General features: G+C 40.3%; 1 protein-coding gene across 1 annotated transcript in view; it reads left to right on the top strand.

Annotated features, from left to right (window-relative positions):
- The window catches only part of gys2 (glycogen synthase 2), a 52,552-nt gene that overhangs the window by 11,993 nt on the left and 17,943 nt on the right, over nt 1–22,616 (top strand). The window contains exons 5-11 of the mRNA XM_078553599.1: nt 5,478–5,622; nt 7,390–7,507; nt 8,543–8,663; nt 15,000–15,106; nt 19,414–19,473; nt 19,854–19,932; nt 20,916–21,029. Of these exons, the coding sequence (XP_078409725.1) occupies nt 5,478–5,622; nt 7,390–7,507; nt 8,543–8,663; nt 15,000–15,106; nt 19,414–19,473; nt 19,854–19,932; nt 20,916–21,029 (744 nt within the window). The remainder of the gene's footprint in view (nt 1–5,477; nt 5,623–7,389; nt 7,508–8,542; nt 8,664–14,999; nt 15,107–19,413; nt 19,474–19,853; nt 19,933–20,915; nt 21,030–22,616) is intronic.

The following is a 22,616-nucleotide window of genomic DNA, read 5'->3' as shown; positions in this document are numbered from 1 at the left end:
TGAGACCAAGCTCATGATCTACCATGCGGTCGTGATCCCTTCCTTAATGTAGAGGAATGAAACCTGGACATTGTAAAGGAGGCACCTCAAAACTCTGGAGTCATGTCATATCAACGCTGCCTGTGGAAGATCTTACATATTAAGTGGGAGGACAGATGCACCAACATCAGTGTCATCTCACAAGCAGGCACCACAAGCATCAAGGTTATGATCATCCGCCATCAGTTTTGTTGGGTTGGCTCTAATAATCCAGATGTCAGATATCAGATACTAGACTCCTAAAGCAGGCTGTCTTCTCCCAGCTCAGTCAGGGCAGAGGCATCAGAGGAGGACAGAAGAAGCACTTTGAGAATGTGCTGAAAGCCAATATGAAGAAATGCAATATTGACATCAACTCCTGGGAGACCATCGCCTTGGACCGAACCAGACAGCAGCAGAGTCTGTGGGAAGGGTCCCAGCATTTTGAGACCCAACAACGATTCGAACAACAATGACAAGGAAAAGCGAGAGCAGCAAAAAGAGCATGCCATGACCTGAACTGACAATACACGACCAGACATCCCAAATGACAACACATGCCCTACGTGCCATAAAGTCTGCAGATCCTGGATCGGCCTCATCAGCCATCTTTGGACTCATGGAAGACAAATCAAACTCACAAGCAAGAGATAGCCAATAATACATAATAGACTAATGAATAGGGTCAGAGCATGTGGAGTTGGGGGGAAAAGTAGCAAAATGGATAGCTGGCTGGATGAAAGACTACGAGTAGGGTTAAAGGATAAATATTCAGAATGGCTGGAATTGGGGTCCCACAAGTGCCAATGCTGGGACAACTGTTGTTCACAATTTATATTAATGATTTAGACTTTGGAGTCAAAAGCACAATTTCTGAATTTGTGGCTAACATCAAATTGGGTGAGATAATCGATTACTGAGGAGGACTGCAACAAATTACAAGATGACAATAAATGAATGGGCATATAATTAGCAAATGAATTTTGATGTAGTGTTATATGGCAGGTGATAATTGCTGGGCTGACCAAATCCTAAAGGGAAACTTGGCCAGGCTATCGCAACGATTTACAATTTTGTATTTTTATTATGAGAAGGAATGTGCACTGAAGTCAGAAGTAAAGATTCCATTACCGCTTTTGGAGATTTAAATATTAAATTAAAACATTTATTAACCAAAAAAAACTTAAGATTACAGTTACACAGTTAAAGTTAGTCTTACAACATTTCTCAAGAGATTTCTACTTAGTTAGCCTCCCAAAATAAACACCCTTTTCAGGCAACAGTCCAAATAGATTCTTAATCTATAATACCTCCAGTAATATTACCACAAGCACCCACTGTTGCTATAGGAGAGGTATTTCACAGCTTCTCTCTCCCTCACCCTCTCTATCAACAATGGAACTCCAAGGCTTTTAACAAAACCTTGCTTTCTGGCACAAACAAGCACTTCTTTGGGGTGGCTAGAGGCTGCTTCTCTCAAGTCTGTCTTCACACAGTCCGCCTTTCGAGATCTCACACGGCCACTCGTCTCATACAGCTTTCAATCTTTCCTTAAATATATTTTCTGCCCTTTGATCTTTAAATCCATTGTTTTAAACTTTCTTTGGAAATTACTTTCCCAGAATATAAAAATCTTTCATGTTGTCATTATGGGCAGCCCTTTTGGGGAAAAATAAACTTAATAACTTTGCCTTATTTATTTATGATTTTGCCAGTTGGAAAACTTTCTGTTATGCCTCTTTTGAAATTTAAACAGTTTACACTTTACCCCTCACTTACCTCCTAATGCAAATTCGATTCATACTGTATGTACTGGGATGTCATCTTAGCTCACCATCTCCATTTCAAAATGCCTGCTTTTATATCTAATCCCTCTGATGATTTAAACCTTGCAGTCTGGCTGTCTTCAGTTTAATTAAATCAGTCACACACCACACACACACACAGCCCCCTGAGTAATATTAGGAAAAAATGAAGTTTTTTAAAAATTCATTCATAGGATGTGGGCTTTGCTAGCTGGGCCAACATTTATTGCCCATCCCTAGTTGCCCTTGAGAAGGTGGTGGTAAAGTACTGTAAAGTCTCCTTTGCAATAGATAATCATGAAGTATTATATTTTGATTAAAAAAAAACCATGTATGACTTTGAAAATAAGAATTTAATGTGGTAAAGGTGCCAAGGATTCTGGGAGTCAGATACAGAAACCAATAAAAGTTGTGACATGGATCCATAAGACCATAACAAAATCAAAAACGTGCACTAGAGTTTATCTCTAGTGTGATAGAATTGAAAAAAATAGAGAAGTTATGCTAAACGTGAATTTGCCTAGTTCTGGTCACCGTATTACAAAAAAGGATATAGAAGCACTGGAAGGGATGCATGAATAGTACTCTCAGATTATAACTATCAGGAAAGGATGAACAGACTGGGCCTCTTTTGTCTTGGAGAAGACTGCAGGGTAATCTAATAGCAGCTCTTAAAATTCTGAAAGGTTCTGAAAGGTTCTGATAAAGGGGACAGACTGTGGGGAAGAGCAACAATAGAGGCCATCTATGTAAGATGATTAGCAAGAAATCAAATAGAGAATTCCAAAGAACTTTTTTGCCCAGAGAATGGCAAGAATGTGGTGCTCATTACCATAGGGAATAATTAAATAGTCATGAAGCTAGATAAGTATATCAAGGATAAGGGAACAAAGACTTATGCTGACGTTTGGAAAAGGGAGGATGGGTAGAGACTTTAGTAGAGCATAGTAGACCAAGTAGAGGAGAAATTTCTTCACGCAGAGAGTGGTGAGCCTGTGGAATTCGCTACCACAGAAAGTAGTTGAGGCCAAAACTTTGCATGTTTTCAAGCAGGAATTAGATATAGCTGTTGGGGCAATGGGGGGAAAGCAGGAGCAGGCTATTGAGTTGGATGATTAGCCATGATCATAATGAATGAGGGAGCAGGCTCAAAGAGCCAAATGGCCTGCTCCTCCTATTTTCTATGTTTCTATAAAAGCCATATGGACTGGTTGGGCTGAATGACATTTTCTGCGTTGTACAGTCTATGTAGTTTGTCTTTTCTGAACTTTTGCTGTGACTGAGATGGTGACACTTAACATCTGAGATAATACTAGAAGTGATGTGTGTGGTGGTGTGCACATGTGGGTGTTTTGTAGAAAATCAAGATCCAAGGCTAAAAAAGAGCTGTGAATTACCTTTAAAGGTCGCTTAGCTGTAACCTACTTTTCACCTGTAAGAATTCTGGGTAGATGAAATGGTGCTGCTGTTGAGGTGTGTGGGGCTATTGCAAAGCCAATAAACTTTTCATTGACCTTGTGGTATTTTGGCAAATTGGGTGGGCAAACAGGTTAGCTCTGAGGTCCGTCTGCTGACTCTGCATATTGACATGAGCCACTTTGCAAATTTAAAGAAAAAAGTTGCTAGAACTCCATTCAGCCTAAGCTGACTTTCCTTGCTACTACATATTATCTCACCCACCCCCCATATGCAACACAATTGGCGGTTGACTAATTGTTTTAAATAGCACTGGTATTATTTTAAAGCAAGTGATAAAATGAATGTAACGGGTTTTAAATAAAGATGTGTTTCGTTTGAAAGAAACACAACACTGCCAAAAATTTGTAAAATGTGCAACATGATGGTTAAGTGTTTTTTCCAAATCCAGAATTGAACTGTTTCCACAGTGCATGTGTTCAGTTGTGTCTGGTATTTGATCAGTGCCTTGAGTACAAAAGATTTGAGGGGTGATCTAATTGAGATGCTTAAAATATTAAAAGGATATGATAGGGTATTGTAGAGAAATTAATTTCCTTTGGTAGATGAATCAAGATAAATTGGATGTTATCTTTAGAATTTAGAGTTAAGCCGTTCAGGAGCAAAATCAGGAAACTTTTTTTTAGAGAGGATATAGAAATGAGGGGGTGGGGGTGGTTCAACCGAAATTTTTAGGACTGCAATCGAGCGATTTTTGTTGCGTAAGGGTATCAAAAGCAAATAAATGGAGTTGAGGTGCAAATCGGCCATGATTTAATTGAATGATGGAGAAAGCTCAAGGGCTGAATGGCCCCTCCCATTCCTCTTGACATTCCCCAGCAAGTTGATGCATCCTACACACATTGACAGAGTTATTTTTCCTTCTGCCCTCTTCCCACACCACCTATCCATCATTTCTTCCTCTTAACCTTTGCACTCTACTCTGTGGCAGAGAAAACAGGTTGGAGATCTTGTTAGCTAATTTTGCAATGTTGTGATTGGTCCTCTGAGTTCTCTTTTTGCCTGTCAGGAAAGTATCTTGGGGTCTCCTTGAAGACCAGTGCTAATTCACCACATGTTGGGTTTGGATGGGGAAGGCAGTAACATGCAATCTAACCAAGTCTTCTTTGGAAAGGGTATCCTTTTGCAATGTTTGTGGGTGGGCAAGAAATGGTGACATATGCAGAACCATATTTGGGTCTTCTGAAGGTCAGTTTTCCTGGAGTGAGGAAACAGTTTTGTTTGCTGATGTGAGGATCATTGATTTGTCACTCTACTGCATTATTGTTAGATTTGTTTGGTATATAGATGCAATGCTTGGGGTAGGGGAGGAATTTGCATAACATCCTGTTGTAGATCAACAACATGTTAACATGGCCTCAAGTTGATCTGGACACATGTTTATTCAAGACTGTTGAAGCTCTAATGGATAATGTGCCTTTTTCTGTGTAGAGAGAGTACCAAGAACCAGTTAACAATGTGATTTTGTAACTTGGACTTATCAAAAAGTTGTGTCAAAATGGCTTGAAGTTGCAACCATTGAGGACCAATGTTGTCAAGAAGCTTGGTTTGGAGTTTTTCCAGTGGCAGAATTTGTTATTTAAAATATTGTTTTATAGGCATCCTGAATCTGCATGCTTCATTTCTGTCTTTATTGGGGGAAAAAAAAACATTTTTAAAAGAAATTGAAGACATCTATATGTACAGGAATGTCTTTCTCCAAAAGTAGAATGCTCAGGTTGCCATTGGGCCTTTTACTCTGTTTTAAAATGTGCTTTGCCCCTCAGCAGCTCTCACTGGAATGAAAGTCTTAATGCTTGATGCTTTGAACCTGACATTCATGAAGTTCTCCTGCCTTTAGGGATCTGCCTATCAATGTAGTTTAATGAGTAAACTGCAACTCACAACAAATGTGATTTGCTGCTGGCCTTTTGGGGCCCCATTGACCTTTTTTACAGTCAGAAAAGCCCTCGTTAGGACATATGATCTTCAAGTAAATGTTAGTTTGTCAAATCTCATTGTAATGCATAATGGCTACAGAATTGTAAATGCAGCTACCTAACAAGAATAGCTCTTTGGTCTTGTAGGTTATTTCATAATCATATCTCCTCGGTGGTTCAAAGATTTAAGTTATGACTTATTATTGAACTACAAAAGGAAAACTCATACTGTCCCACTTTTTTTTCTCTTACTAAACAGTTCAATGTTGACAAGGAAGCGGGGGAAAGGCAGATTTACCACCGTTATTGCATGGAGCGAGCCAGCGCCCACTGCGCCCATGTGTTTACGACTGTCTCTGCCATCACTGCTGTCGAAGCAGAAAACATTATAAAGAGGAAACCAGGTAAGATTTACATTGGTCTAAGCAAGCTCCCCAACTTGCTCTGCAGCTCAGTAAACTGATCCTGTTTTGAAGATCGCTACTGTTCTTTCTGCCATTCTGAAATAAAAGTTTGGGTTTTTTTGGCCATCATTCACCAAACATAATCAGTTTAAAGTTAATAGTTTTGTGTCCCTATTGGTCCAATATTATTTTGCAGTTTACTAATAGCAAAGTATGCTACTCTAGAAATTCCTGGCAAAATTAAGAACCAACTAGTATACTTGAGTTGAGAAACAATCCTAACAAATCTTATTAAGTGGGGAGTTCCTTCTAGACTAGGAGAACCGACCCTTTCGTAGGTATAAACATTAAGTATATTTTAAGTGTCATTAAAATATACCTAGTCTTTTAACGCCTTCAGTGGTTAAGTGTATACTTCATCATGCCATTCTATAATTAGAACTGAATTAATGTTTTTTTTTTTAGCTCTTTCATGCTCCTAAAGAAAAGTAACTAATGAACCAAATTGTTCATAGTACATGGGGATCAAATTTCATAATGCCATAGACTTTTCAGTGGAATCTGCATGCCTTTTATAATCTGTTATCCTGCCATTTGGTACACCTAGTTTTATAGGTTTTGTGTGATGGAAAACATTCAGTTCGTGGAGATTATTTGCTTTTCACTGCAGCATTCTCATTGTGAGTTTTCAGAGTCAAAAGTCCCTTAAGTTGCATGCTATTTGTGCATGTAGCACTTGATTAATTCCTGTTTTGGAAGTACGTTAAAACTGTTGCTGGAAGGCACTGTGTATTGTACTGCACAAATCACGTATTTCACCAGTTAACATAGGGGACTGTTGCTTAGAAATCTTATGACAACAATATTTTCCAGAGGATATATGTGTACCTTGCTAACTCCTATTTACGTCTGGCAGTGATTGCAAACTGCTTAGACTCATGTCTGGGCCATCAGAGATTGGATAATCACAGATGTCAAAGGCCATTCGTTCCATCTCCAGGTCATTCTAGATGGATGAACTAATGTCCCCCCATTACATCCAACTGGTTCTTTAAATTATTTTGGAACTATTTGGCTCTACCATTATCTGGAAGCCTATTCCATGAATTGTATTGATGTGGATGGCTTCCTGATACTTGTCCAAAATAAATAGGATTTCATTAGTCTGAATCTGTGCCCTCCTTGCTCTCCAGTCAGAATTAATTTAAAGTAGATTCTATGTTTCCCTTTTGCATACAGTTTACTATCTCTGGTGATCACCTCTGCTATTCAAGGCTAAGAAGTCCAAATCTCTCCTCCTAACATTGGGGATCATTCCAGAGGCTCCTCTTTGCGCCACCTCCAATGATTGAATGACTCCCTTTTGTTTCTTGGTAGCCAGCCAACATACTCATCATATCACAGCTCTTGGGCCTGTGAACGTTGGAGGGCCATACCTGAGGCAGCGATGTCGGTAGCAGGTTTGCTTCCAGCTTCCCGAGTGCTTTCTGGCACCTTGACTCCCCATTGTAGAGGGAGCACCATTATTGATGGGAGAGTGGTCTACCTGATCCTTGATGACAACACGGGTATCCCTGCTGTAGGCCACCCCCTGCATCCCCTTCATCTCAGTTAGTTAAAAGGTTGACCCAGTACTACTTTGGGTAGATCCATAATGAAGTACAAAAATCTCATGTTTTTTTTTAAATGTTTGCTTAAAAACTGAAACTTAAGAGATATCAGAGACATCCCTACAATACTTGATTTTCATTGTTCTTTTTGTTCTAGATGTAATCACACCTAATGGCTTAAATATCAAGAAGTTCTCTGCCATGCATGAATTTCAGAATCTGCATGCCTTGTACAAGTCTCGGATCCAGGAATTTATTCGGGGCCATTTCTACGGGTATTGTCTGCTGCTTTTTCATCGTTCCCTCTTAATGTATCGTGCCAACATGCTAGGATTTTTATGTCCAGTAGAAGGTGTCTTTAGATCACTGTTCCATAGTAGGTTTCATCAACTGTTGAAAGCTTCAGAGCCATTACGACAAGCTGTGACCTGACCAGCCATAAACTTTCTCTCATCACACCAACGTACTCACTAATTCAACCATTCAACATTTCATGCACACACAACTGGAATCTAGCAAAACAATGCTTTGCTTCTGACCGCCTTCTTGACTTGGAACTATATCACTGTCCCTTCACTGTCACTGGGTCAAAATCCTGGAGCTCTCTACATAACCTACACCACATGGACTGCAGCAGTTCAAGAAGGCAGCTCACCATCGTCTTCTTGAGGGCAATTAGAGATGGGCAATAAATGCTGGCCTAGCCAGTGATGCCTACATCCCATGAATTTTTAAAAATAAGTGTTACCAATCTAATGCTTCTCTATTATTAACAGTGGCTTGATCCATAAGCCCTTTGTGGTTCCTTCCATTTTAAGTAACAATTTCTGCACAGCTTTGTTCCTCTTAGTGACTGGGAGTGAGTTTTTTTGCTTCAAAGATAGGATTGTCAATGTTTATAGTGTGTAATCAAATCTGAAAAGAAATAGGCTGTTCTGATGCAAAAATTTCCATTCGTTGCAAATTACTTTTAGTACTTGGTTAGACTTCCTGAAACACAGCATTCATTTATAGAATTTCTGTGTCCAAAACAATCCAAATCCTTGTAAAAAGACATAAACATTGTGTGACGCAAAGATATGCAAAGCCAAAACTTACAGCATACGTTCACTGTGACTATAGTCCTCTTGTTATATCACCGATGTAGTCCACAAATGTGTCTGTGAACACTGTTTTTTTACAAAAAGAAGAATAGAGTTTATTTTAACATCGTTGAAATGCATTTTGTAAAGAGGCAAGTCATTAAAATACTTTTTTGTTAGAGCTAATTGAACCTTTTTTTAAAAAAAAATTAAATCTATTGATTCTAGCCACCTGGATTTCAATTTGGAAAAGACTCTCTTCTTCTTCATTGCTGGCAGATACGAATTTACAAATAAAGGAGCTGACTTATTCATAGAAGCTTTGTCGAGGTTAAACTTCCTCCTCAGGGTAAGAATGCAAGAGATTTGTAGAAGCCACAAAATTCCATCAGGTTTTTGTACTGGATCATAACCTGTTGCCAGATTAAATGTTTTCTCAAGTATCACTAATAATTGCTGTAGTTTGTATGAATGTCATGAATGAATTCTATTCTGTGCAAAGTTGATGGTTTCACCAGATGTTTAAGGCTTTCAGGAAAGGGGATTTAAGTATGTAAATTTCATGTTGGGTGCTGTTGTTTAGATTATTGGCTCTCAATAGTTTGTGGTTTTATTGATTTTCATTACATCTGCAGATTGATAGCATCCAATGCTGGCCAACAGATAGGATGTCACCATACCTGTGCTGCTTATTTTCAACTAGAGCTGTCCATTCTAATCACTTGCCGTTGTCATAGAGGTCTACAGCACAGAAAAAGGCCCTTCGGCCATCGAGTCTGCGCCGGTCAAACAAGTACCTAACTATTCTAATCCCATTTTCCAGCACTAGGCCCATAGCCTTGTATGCCAATGCATCGCTAGTGCGCATCCAAATACTTCTGAAATGTTATGAGGGTTTCTGCCTCTACCGCCCTTTCAGGCAGTGAGTTCCAGATTACCACCGCCCTCTGGGTGAAAAAATTCTCCCTCACATCCCCTCTAAACCTCCTGCCCCTTACCTTAAATCTATGCTCCCTGGTTATTGATCCCTCCACCAAGAGGAAAAGTTCCTTCCTGTCTACTCTATCTATGCCCCTCCTAATTTTATACACCTCAATTTCCTCTGCTCCAGGGAAAATAACCCAATTCTATCCAATCTCTCCTCATAACTAAAACTCTCCAGCCTGGGCAACATTCTGGTAAATCTCCTCTGCACTCTTCTCTAGTGCAATCACATCCTTTCTATAATGCGGATTCCAGAGCTGCACGCAATACTCCAGCTGTGGCCTAACCAGCATTTTATACAGTTCCAGGATAACCTCCCTGCTCTTATATGCTATGCCTCGGCTAATAAAGGTAAGTATCCCATAAGCCTTCTTAACCACCTTATCAACCTGTCCTGCTACCTTAAGGAACCGGTGGACATGCACACCAAGGTCCCTCTGATCCTCGGTACTTCCCAGGGTCCTACCATTCATCGTGTATTCCCGTGCCTTGTTTGTCCTGCCCAAGTGCATCACCTCACACTTATCCAGATTAAGTTCCATTTGTCACTGATCAGCCCACCTGACCAGCCCATCTATATCCTCTTGTAATCTAAGGCTATCCTTCTCACTATTTACCACCCCACCAATTTTATATATATAACCACAAACAGCAAGGGACCCAACACCGATCCCTGTGGAACCCCACTGGACACAGGCATCCAGTCACAAAAACACCCCTCGACCATCGCCCTCTGCTTCCTGCCACTCAGCCAATTCTGGATCCAATTTGCCAAATTGCCTTGGGTCCCATGGGCTCTTACCTTCATTATCAGTCTCCCATGTGGGACCTTATCAAAAGCCTTGCTGAAGTCCAAGTAGACTACGTCAAATGCATTGCCCTCATCTACACACCTGGTCACCTCTTCAAAATATTCAGTCAAATTGGTCAGACATATTCAACCCTTAATAAAACCATGCTGACTGTCCTTGATTAATCCCTGCCTCTCCAAGTGTAGATTAATTCTGTCCCTCAGAATTGCTTCCAATAGTTTCCCCACCACTGAGGTTAGACTGACTGGCCTGTAGTTCCCTGGTTTATCCCTTCCTCCTTTCTTGAATAACAACACCACATTGGCTGATCTCCAGTCCTATGGCACCTCTCCTGTGGCCAGAGAGGTATTGAAAATTATTGCCAGCGCCCTTGCTATCTCCTCCCTTGCCTCACTCAACAGCCTGGGATACATTTCATCCGGCCCTGGTGATTTATCTACTTTTAAGCCTGCCACACCACTTAGAACCTCCTCCCTTTCTATGCTAATTTCTTTAATTATATCACAGTCCTTCTGCCTGATTTCCATACCCACGTCGTCCCTCTCACTTGTGAACACCGACACAAAGTATTCATTTAGAACCTTACCTACGTCTTCCAGCTCCACACACAAATTACCACAATGGTCCTTAATGGGCCCTACTCTTTCCCTAGTTATCCTCTTACTCTTAATGTACTTGTAAAATAATTTTGGATTTTCTTTTATTTTACCTGCCAATGTTTTTTCATGCCCCCTTTTTGCTCTCCTAATTTCCTTTTTATGTTACCCCCTACCCATTCTCTAGTCCTCTAGGGCTTCTGCTGTTTTGAGCCCTCAGTATCTACCATAAGCCTCCCTTTTTCTCTTTATCCAATCCTGTATATCTCTCGACATCCAGGGCTCCCTGGATTTGTTGGTCCTACCCTTTATCTTTACTGGAATATGTTGGCCCTGTACTCTCCCTATTTCCTTCTCAAATGGGTCTCACTGCTCTGATGCAGATTTACCTATAATTCACTGCTCCCAGTCCATTCTGGCCAAATCATATCTGATCTTATTAAAATCGGTCTTCCCCCAATTTAGAACTCTGATTTCTGGCCCATCCTTGTCCTTTTCCATAACAACCTTGGGCAGAATTTTGCCCTTGAGTGGGCGGGCCTAGCAGCCTGCCCGACAGGAAGTGCTATGCACTTCCTTTCCGGGGGTGGGGGGGATAGGGATTCCCCATCTGTCAAAGTGTGCTTTTTCACGCATGCGCACGAAAGAGCGCACTGCTCCAAGTGCTGTTTCAGGGAGATTACTGACAGGTAAAAAAAAAACTCCAAAAATAGAAAAATATTAAAATTATTAACATGTCCCCCTCATGTGACAATGTCACACAAGATGGGACATGTTAATAAGAAACACAAACTTTATGAAACTTTTTAAAAACAGACATGAAACCTCACCCGCCAGTGGATGAGGTTTCATGTATTATCAGAAGCCCGCTGGGGCTCCTGGCCTGCCCGCCAGCCTTAAGGTTGGACGGGCAGGTCTTTAAAAATCTTAATTAGCCTGTCAATGGCCTTAATTAGCCATTGACAGGTCGGTGGGTGGACAGCTGATTTCGCTGTCCGATCGCCTTCCTGAAAATTTAAAGGGACAGGGTTCCTCCGGACGTCATCCTGCTTCATTTTCCCATTGGCGAGCGGGCCCCTCGAATCTAATGAAGTTATGATCACAATCTGCAAAATGTTCCCGCACTGAGACCTCTACCATTTGCCCGGCTTCATTCCCTAAAATTAAGTCCAGGACCGCCCCCCCTTTTGTAGGACCTTCTACGTACTGGCTTAAAAAGCTCTCCTGGATGCATTTTAAAAATTTCACTCCCTCTAAACCTATCACACTATGACTAACCCAGTTAATGTTGGGGAAGTTGAAATCCCCCACTATTACTACCCTAATTATTTTTACACTTCTCTGAAATTTGTCTGCATATCTGCTCTTCTATTTCTCTCTGACTGGGGGCCTATAGTACACTCCCGGCAATGTGATTGCTCCTTTTTTGTTTTTAAGTTCTGCTGAGTTTTTAAGTTCATTTGAGGAGCCTTCTATGATGTCATTCCTCCTTACTGGTGTAATTGATTCCTTGATCAATATTGCGATATCTGCTCCTCTTTTACCTCCTTCCCTGACTTGCCTGTAGACCCTATATCCTGGAATACTGAGCTGCCAATCCTGCCCCCTCTGAACCATGTCTCTGTGACAGCAATGACATCATACTTCCATGTGTTAATTTGTGCCCTCAACTCATCTCCCATATTCGTCAGACTCCTTGCATTAAAATAAATACCATCCAACCTTGCTAAACTCCCTTGTGCCTTAACTGGCCTATAATTTCTATGCCTTCCAGACTCACTTGCGCTCTTTTAATTTTGGCTGTGCATCTCCCCCTGCTGGACCTCCTCTCAGGATCCCATCCCCCTGCCAAGTTAGTTTAAACCCTCCTCAATAGCATTAGCAAACCTCCCCTCAAGGATGTTGGTCCCATTCTGGTTCAGGTGCAACCCGTCCGCCTTATACAGGTCCCAGCCTCCCAGGAACAGTCCCAATGTCCCAGAAATCTAAAGCCCTCCCTCCTGCACCATCTCTCCAGCCACGCATTCATCTGGAATAACTTCCTATTTCTATACTCACTCAAGTGTGGCACCAAAAGTAATCCAGAGATTACTGCCTTTGAGGTCCTGCTTTTTAATCTGCTTCCTAGCTCCATAAATTCTGCTTGCAGGACCTCATCCCTCTTTCTACCTATGTCATTGTCCTTTCCCTCTATCCTCTTAATTCCTAGTTTTTCAAGTAGATATCAAATTAACAGCAATCTCCTCTGGTTCAAGGAGGAGAACAGCATCTGCAGCCTAACCTTGTAGCTAAATTTCCCCATCCTTGGAACCATTCTGGTAAATCTCCTCTGTACGCTTTCAGGGACACATCCTTCCTGAAGTGTGGTGACCAAAACTGGACAAAATAGTCTAGTTGTGGCCTGACCAGAGCTTTATGGAGATTCAGCATAACTTCCCTGCTTTTTATGCCTCTATTTATGAAGCGCAAGATCCCATATGCTTTACCTATTATATAATCAAATATATTAAGTTACTTTGAAAGATCTTCGCACATGATCCCCCATCCCCGCCACTCCCAGTCCCTTTCCCCTGAACATTCTTTAGCACAATGTCATTAAGTCTATATTGCATCTCCCTATCCGTTCTGCCAAAATGTATAACCATTTAGATGCACCTATCTGCTAGGTGTTAATTTTACTGAGCCTGTAAAAAAAAATTTATAGCCCTCCCGTCAATGTTCACCTATGGCAACCAGGAGTTTTGACTAGTGACTCCTATTGGACTTCAATATGCTTATCTCGAGTGATATCTTTAGCATGTCAGTATTTAACCTCTGCCCGTTTAAAAATTAGTACTGCAGTAGTAGCAAAAATACATGTATTTACCAATTTTAAAAAATTATGTGCAGTTTTGTGGAGGAAAGGGTAGTTTAACATTTTGATAAGTATCTTCCCTCTTTTGTACCCTTTTTGATAGGGTTTTTGTGTGTTTGCATATGTACATATGCACACATACATGAGTACACATTTACATGTGTACCCATACACCGCACAGATATACTCTTTATTCTCATTATTCGAACATTAAACTTAATTCATATCTTTCTCACCAAATCTGAAGTAAAACGTCATTGCTAAGTTCTTTACATTCATCCTGTGTGCACTTTTTAAAAAAAAAAGATTGAAAGAGTACATACCAGTGTCAGCTTGACTCACTTGGTAACGCTCTCTTGCCTTTTGAGATGGAAGGTTGTAGTTCAAATCCCTACTTCAGGACTTGAGTATCTAGAATCATTCTTCAGGATAATGCTGAGGGAGTGTTACATTATTGCCTTTCAGGTCAGATGTTAAACAGAGGCTCAGCCACCTTTTTTATTTTTGACGAAGAGCAGGGAAGTTTTGATGAAGAACAGTGAGTTTGCCCAGAGTTCCAGTCAACATTCATCCAACACCAAAAAACTGACTGACTGACTTCATCAAATTGCTGTGTACAGATTGGTTGTCACACTTGCTTACAAAAACGGTGCTTCCAAAGTAACTCATTGGCTATAAAGAAAAAAATCACGTTAATGTAAAACGCATCCCATTTCACTTTCCAGCCAACTAAACACTTTGGAAGTATGGTTAGTTTTATAATATAGGAAATGCGGCAGTCAGCTTGCAAACAACGATGATATAATGAGCATACCTGTTTTAGTGATATTGCTTGAGCGATAAATATTGACCAGGAAACCAGTGAAAGCTCCCCTGTTCTTCATCAAAATAGTGCCATGGGATCTTATGCATTCATCTGAGAGGGCAGATTGGTTTAATGTCTGCGTCCAAAAGGTGACATCTCACTCCATACTCAGACACACCAGCCTAGATTTTGTGCTGCAGTCTCTGCAGTGAGATTTGAACTGTCAACCTCCTTATTCTTGAGAGACTGCTATCAAGCATTGTTAACACTTTTAAGATGCTTTTGTGCAATCCTCTTAATCCACGTTGTAAATGCAAGTTTGTTCTTTTCTAATGAAGATTTTTTTTTTTAAAAAAGGTTGCCTTGGCAAGTGAAGGTTTTGTCAAGGTTATCCAATATTATTGAGCCTCCCTATGCATATCAGCATGTTTTAAAAATGTGTAATATTGTAATCTCTGTTCTTATTGAACCACATGGCAAATGATGGGTCACTGAAACTACTAGACTATATCTGGTTTTAAACGGGCAGTCAGTGACTCAAATAGTGTGAATACCATGTTGTAGAATTTTTTTTTTGTGTGGGGAACTCGAGAGTCAGTTCATTTAACGTACAATGTTTCTCTCTCTTTGTTAGGTTCATAAGAGTGATGTAACGGTTGTGGTGTTTTTCATAATGCCAGCAAAAACACACAACTTTAATGTTGAAACATTGAAGGGGCAGGCAGTCAGAAAACAGCTATGGTAAATCGATCTTTTCTGTATTATATTTGAATTATCTGTTACATTTGAGAACTAGGCACACAAGTCCTTCAGCATGGTGTCCCCTGAGTGTTTTATAACTAGGAAGCTAGATCATTTTGTGTGCAAATCCATTTGATTATTAAGATTTGTATATTGTGCCTCACTGATTCATGGCTCATCTTAACATCCTTAAACAAAACTGGAATGGTGTTGATTTTATATTAATCCCACGTGAGGGTAAGAGAGTCGTGTACTAGGTTAGGTACTTGTTCACTGGTTCAAAAACAGCCCAATTTAACGGAATGAAAGTCTCCCCTGTCTATAAGGGTCCAAAGTAAAGTAAGCCTAGAGCAGTCTGAATCCTATTCTAGAGGTTATGGACCTACAACACAAAACCATGTTGAACTTAGCAGTCATCCATAAGTGATTTTCAATTAGTGCCTGAGAAAGGAAGGGCGAGGGGTAGGGTGGTGCAAGAAGCAAAGCAAATGTCACACTGATGCAGTTGGAGATGTTCTGAGGTTTAAATTTGATTGAGGTATCAAAATCATGAGGGGTCTGGGCAGAGTAGATAGGGAGAAACCCTTCCCATTGGTGAGAGGATCGAGAACCAGAGGACATCAATTTAAGGCAATTGGCAAAAGAAGCAACAGTGACGTGAGGAATTTTTTTTTTAACGCAGCAAGTGGTTTAGGATTTGGATTGTGTTCCCAGAGAATGTGGTGGAGCAGATTCAGTCGTGGCTTTCGAAAGATAATTGGAACATTTTTCAGAAGAGGAAAGATTTGCTGGGCTACAGGGAAAAGGAAGGGGGTGGTTCTAGGTGAGTTGCTCTTGCAGAGAGGCAGCACAGACAAAAAGGCCTCAATGGCCTCCTGCTATGATGCTTTGCTGAGGCTGCTTCTGGGTCATGCTGCACGTGCCTGTCTTGAATGCTCACTGCAGATACTTGGTATTAAAATGGGAAGAGTTTGATTTTGCAGCAATAACACACCTGAACTCATGTACAAATAAACGTTGTGGGGTTCGCAGCACAACTGCTTCTGTTCTCCTACAAGTCACTGACAGCTGATGAAAAGAATTCCAACACTTGGGCGCTTACTGCCCATCAGCATCCTGAGACATAACCATAGCAACTCTCTGCTATAAACTCGTGGATGGGTTTTTTATATGCCATTTGTATCACAATTGAAACCTGCCTATGTCACATAGTTGATGCAAAATAATTACCACAAAATTTATATAAATTGCCAAAATATATCCACAATTAATGACCTACTGTATTTTCAAATAAAACAAAATGATTTAAGACTCCATCATGATTGAAAAATCATCATGCACCACTCTGTGGCTGCCATTACAAATTTGCATTGACCAAGGTGCACCTTGTGTCCCTTACACTTAACAGCTGTCCCAGACAGCATACCATAATCCTCCATGCATGACCTTGTGGCCAGGCAGAGTTAATGAACACTCTAGTAAGAGGAAGTTGATGTAAAATTGAGAAGCTGCTATAGTTTACAGAAACCACGTGTTTGAATGAAATAGCAATTCCATATTGCGTACAAAACTTTTTTAAAAAAACATGCCCCACTCTCTCTCTCTCTCTCTCTCTCTTAGTGGGCTAAACGCACTTTCTTTTACTGCTCACCTCTATTGAAATCTGGCCGGCTCTATCTTAACTTTCCCAACTGGCCTCTGAAGTGTTTCTTTAACTTGTCTCTATGTAGGAAGTTTGGCAATTTGATGCCTTGCTTTTTCCCTGTTGAGAGCTTGGCCAATAAATTCCTATCATTCCCTGAATGTGTGCTCCTCCTGCTTGAAGAATGAGTGAGTAGTGTTATTAACCACAATAAGCTAGGATGGTTCACAGAAAAAACACTTATCAAACCTGACCCCTCTCCCCAGTTGTTTGATCAGAAGTCAAAGGTGGTCCAGTTAGCTTGACAACACCTCATCCCTCCTCTCTCACCTTGGCTATATGCTGGATTTTAAACTACCCAGACTTTGCTTTAACTTGTATGATTTTTTGTTGAACATTTATGAATTCTTCCATTGAAAATTTGGTCAAAACTCCTGAAATACATCAGCTGCCCAATGACTACTGGCGTCCTGTTCAGCTACTCTATCTGGATATTACTTTGTATAGCTTTTGTTTCACACAACAGCAACTTATATTTATATAGCACCTATAACATAACAAAATGTCCCAAGGTGCTTCACAGGTATATTATAAGGCAAGATGAGACACCAAGCCACATAAGGAGATATTAGGGCAGATGGCCAAAGGTTTGGATTAACAGGTAGGTTTTAAGGAGCATCTTTAAGGAAGAAAGGGAAGTGGAAATATTTGGGAGAGGAATTTGGAGCTTTGGCAGTGGAAGGCATGGCCACACAGGAACCATACTTAAAATACAAACTTCAAGGTAGTAAAGTGGATGTGTATTGATTAGATACCAAATAACCAAAGAAGTTTGAATAGAATGTTACAGTTCAGACTTTTCCTGGAATTTTGTCTTTGACACATGTTCACAGAATGAGAAGGCAGTTCCCATAAGCAGACTGAATCTCCTATGAACTGAAACCTTCATCAGATCTCATGTCCAAATTTAGTAATTAACTCCTAGTTAAAATGTACAGTTCATTGTGACCACATAGTGCATCATGCTTTCCTGTAGAAATACTGCACGGAGACCAATCATAAAACTATTTGGTCTAATTTATTTGCACAGCAAGGCACTGAATCAGCAAATACTTTAAAACCCAATTGAAATCAGTCAAGAAGCAGTTTAGGACTATTTAGAGCCCATTTTCACATAAACATGTTTGTATTTTGACCTTCTAGTTGTACTTGGATAATGCAAGCTCAGGCTCGTCCAATAGATTTGTAATTCCTGTCAGATTTTTGGAACAATTCCTGGGATTTGTACAAGTCAAAGCTGTCAGTCATCTGTGGATTGAAGGTGCAATAAGAAGGAATTATTGGATTGGAATGCTAATGAGTGGATGCTCACACATCGCATAGATTCTGCATACATGTTGTAGCGTAGTTAGAACTGAGAACAAAGGTTTTATATTGTGATTTCTTTCCAGATCAATCAATTTGATCAAGTTCCATTAAACTACCCATCTACTGACATTCAAAATAATAGGCAACTTTCATTTTAACTCTAGCTATTTCAAAATTTTAAAACAAATTAGAGAAGATACCCTATGTTGGCAGTCTACTTTACGTTTGAAGGAGACTTAATGCATGGACTAAATCCAGTACATGAGCTTATTGTATACTTATTCCTTTTTTCCCTAAATAGCTCGTCACTGTGTAAAGTTATCCCTAAATTCCATGCTTTGTTGCTAACTCCAGTAGGGAGCTCTTTGAATTCTTGGACATAGATAGTGGGATATACCTCTCCCTGTGCTTTAGTTGTTAAAATCACCAATCAGTATGAAAGTGAGCTACATGAAAGCCCAAGTTCCATTGTTAATCTGTGTTAAAGTGGCTGATCTCAATAAGGGTAGCTGTTGAGACTACGATGCTCTTGGGCAATGAAGGACAAATGAACCAAGGATTCCTGTTCTTGCTTTACAATCCAACGACTCCTGCTGGAAAGAGTGATTATGAATATTTGATGAGGACAGGATTTGCTTTGGTTGTAATTGCCCGTACCCTCCTATCCCCAGTTAAATAGCCTGCGCATCCACTGAGTTTGCACGTGACTGACGTCTTGGGCAGCCTACTAGATAATAGTCAGTGAGTCTGGCAAAACTGTTTGGATAAAGTATTCACCAGACACTTCTCAGTTGGTAGACATGTCAGAATAACCAGTTGATGATCGAAATTTACAAATACTGAATTGAGTGTAGAACTAAAAAGGAGTGAGTACAAGAGCCTCATGTGAGAATTTGGATCAGAGAATTAAATGTAGAGGGCACTATTCACAAAAATCCAATTTTTCTGATCGTCAATTTTATTGACTGCTGTACTTCATTCACTGATCTTCGTTCCAGTCAAGTCAGGCTGTGTACCAGACTGAAGCCTTTAAATTTACCCTTATGCATTTACATCTGAAATAACCATTGGGACTTCATGATTGTCTATACTCTACTATAGAGCTGAAGGCTACTTTCAAGTGGAATGTAGCTAGCACCAGTCCTATGGTCCAACATTTTGTGCTGTTCCTTGTTATAAAGTAAATTCCCTTACAACAGCCTGATCTATTTTATGGTACACTGGCAATGCAATATCCAGTGCTCACTGTAAACTTTGAACCATTTAGCCACAAGATATTTCATTTTTTCCCCTACAGGGATACTGCCCATTTGGTCAAGGAGAAATTTGGAAAGCGACTTTATGAAGCATTGTTAAAGTAAGTTATTCAACTTCATGCTGAGGCCGTGTTATGTAGGGGAAATGGATTGGATCATGCTAATGGATAGAGACTTGTGTGTGCCTTTTCTGTTCTGCAATGAGTTTTTGTGAAACCTGTAAAGTAATATGACCAACTACTAAAAGGGGCTTTAATGGTTTGCAAAAAAAGTGACTAAACTCAATGCAGGAGCATTATGGGTAGAATGGCCTCCTTCTGTGCCATAAATCTATCTTTGTCCATAGATTAGAGACATAGGGATTGGGTGACTTTATGCTAAATTACAGAAACCACAAAAACATTGCTTTGATCTGTTCCACTTCTTTTGTGATTTAATACCCTTACCAATTATAATTACCAATTATACTGTAAATTTGCAGAGGGGAAACTCCAGATATGAACAAGATTTTTGATCGCGATGACTTGACCATAATGAAAAGAGCCATCTACGCAACTCAGGTACAATTGGGAGTAGAATAATCTTTATATCTACATTCAGATTGATCATTATTTTAACAAGTTATTCATTGGCTAAAGCGTATGGAATATCCTTGGGTCATTAAAGGCATTGTATAAATACAAGACTTTTTATAACTTTGAAATTTTCAAGAGGAATTGATACCTTTTTTGAAACCGCTTGAGTCAATATCCTCTGTGGAAAGGAAACGTGGCATGGATGGTGTTTGGCTATAATTTTGGATCCAGCAGTTTGCATTAAGTTAGTCAATACAATTGACGCATATGCATTTATTTAATGTTTAAAAAATTGCAGCTTGGATTGTTCCTTCCTTTAACACCACAAAACACTAATTAGGCCTACATTTCAATCCATCACACCCCTTGCATATTTAAAAAGAAATTTAAATAAAGGTACTCAACCTGCAAATTGTTTTGCATTGGAACAGGCATAGGCCATTCAGCCCCTTGAACCTGTTCCACCATTTAGTTAGACCATGACCACAACCCTATCCCTTGGGTAAAGCTAGCAAACATAAATCTGTTGTTCGACCTGTGGTGGGAGAAGAATTTTTCCAAAAATGAAGGAAGAATAAAATGCCTAGATTGTTCTATATAACTTCTACCTTCTTGCTCTAACCTGAAAATGTCTGAAAACATTTCCATTTTCAATACAAGTAAGTAGTTTTCCTGTTTAGAACTATTTTTGATGATAATGAGTTGGAGTTGGTGCCTGTCCATTTATATTCTGTTGGTGTGAGTCCATTTATATTCTGAATGCTGATTTTCCGTCAAATCCCCTTAATGTCTTGACATGATTTGGGTCAAGGTGTCCTTTTGAGATGTGATTTGTTATCTGTTTTATTGCCTAAGGTTTTACTTTGATATCCTAAAATAGCTTTATGCCCACCATGCAGCATTGAGCCTTTGTTTAGCACTTCTGTTATTGCAGCCACTGATTAGAGCTTTGTTATAACTGACTTCAGCGCCAAAAACTGCCTCCAGTGACCACGCACAACATGCTCGATGACAGCAATGACCCCATCCTCAACACCATCAGACGAATTGGCTTGTTCAACAACCGGGCTGACAGGGTCAAGGTACGCACTTTACCTTCTGTTCACAGGTGAGAATGCATTGCCTACGGAGCCAGCCTTGGTACTTGCTTTTATGCATTGTTGTGCTCTCTGTTATCTATGTCTTCAAAATGAAATGGCATTATCCACCAGCAGGAGTTAACGCTGCAGCCTACAAGTTGGGATGCCTGCTAATGTAAATCTACAGACCTGGAAGTTAACTTACCTGTTTGATTTGGAATTATTCAAATATGGGTTTCCTACAGCTGCATCTTTGGCTCTTGCTCACCTTAGTCGTTAATTTTTGTAAGAACTTCTATTGCCATGCAGCTTGAGGATTCAAGGTGTTAAATCAAAAGCACTGTTTGGCCTAGCGTGCACTGCAAGTTTTGAATAGCCTTTCTGCCAGGCATTGGTCTAAGGTTATCAGTTGGAGCAAAAACACGTGGTCAGATCTTGCTGGCCAACAATCCATATTTACATTTCCTTTATTTTTCATTGATCCCCACTTCTGTTTAAATGTAAACATGGGGATGCAGGCTGGTAATAGTCCTATTCCAGAACCTGCCCTCCCTGAGATATTACATTCTCTATATGGGACACTGAGAGGTGAAGGAGTACATGTGCTTTGGGTTCCTCTCAGAAAATGGGTGGTTTGTGGAATTTATTTTTGCTTGTATTATTAAAATGTTTTGGGGGGTTTTAAATGGTCTTTTTTTTTTAAATCTTATGCGTGCAATAAGTCATTTATTGAAGTGAAGCAGTGAGGAGATTAGTTCTCTTCGTTCACTCCACCTGCCCACCAATTGTTGACCTAGGCACCCAAACCTCGCCTTTACTCCAAGGGCAAGCTGGCTGCTGTGAGTTAATGGCCAACCACCTGGTTATCCATATTTGCAGTTATATCAATGAGGAGCCAGCCTGTCAATCTTCCACATCCCTAGATCGTGGCAATTTTGAATAAGGAGATTTTTACTGTACTATTCTGTATTCAGTTGCCAGTCCTCAATTGAATTATACCTCCGTTGTTTGTTCTATTTGGGCATAATGCGGTCATAAATTTCTTTCTAAATAGTCAAAAAGATTTTGTCTCGTCTGCAATTGCTACTATTCTTCCTGGTGCTGGCAGCATTAAAATCCTTTGTGCTCCATGGACAGTTTTGGTCATCTGGGGCAGAATTTTGCCCTTGGTGGGCAGGCTTGGTGGGGGCGGTCAGGAAGCCGACCACTGCCGCCCGCGATCGGCACTGCACCGCGATTTCACACTGGCGGGCCAACTGAGGCTTGCCCAGCATGAAATGTGAGTGGTAGCACTGCCAGTTCCCGGGGGAGGGGGGGGGGCAGAGTGCGAACTTCGCGCATGTGCATGAGTGGGCACTGCATAATCTCCCTGAGGCATGGAGCTGCCTCAGGGAGATGAAGAGATATTAAAAAAATAAAATAAAAACGTAATAAAACATGTCCCCACTCATGTGACTGTCACATGTTTATTAATGAAAAATTAAAGTTTTTATCTTATATTTGCTTTTGGAAACCTCATCCCATCCATGGATGAGGTTTCCAAAAAAATGCAAAGGCTGCTTGGCCTTTTCGACTGCCCGCCAATCGTTG

This window comes from Cetorhinus maximus, chromosome 12, assembly GCF_964194155.1.
Source record: "Cetorhinus maximus chromosome 12, sCetMax3.hap1.1, whole genome shotgun sequence".
NCBI lineage: Eukaryota > Metazoa > Chordata > Chondrichthyes > Lamniformes > Cetorhinidae > Cetorhinus > Cetorhinus maximus.
The sequence above is the reverse complement of the archived record's forward strand: the minus strand, read 5'-3'. Positions and strand labels throughout refer to the sequence as shown.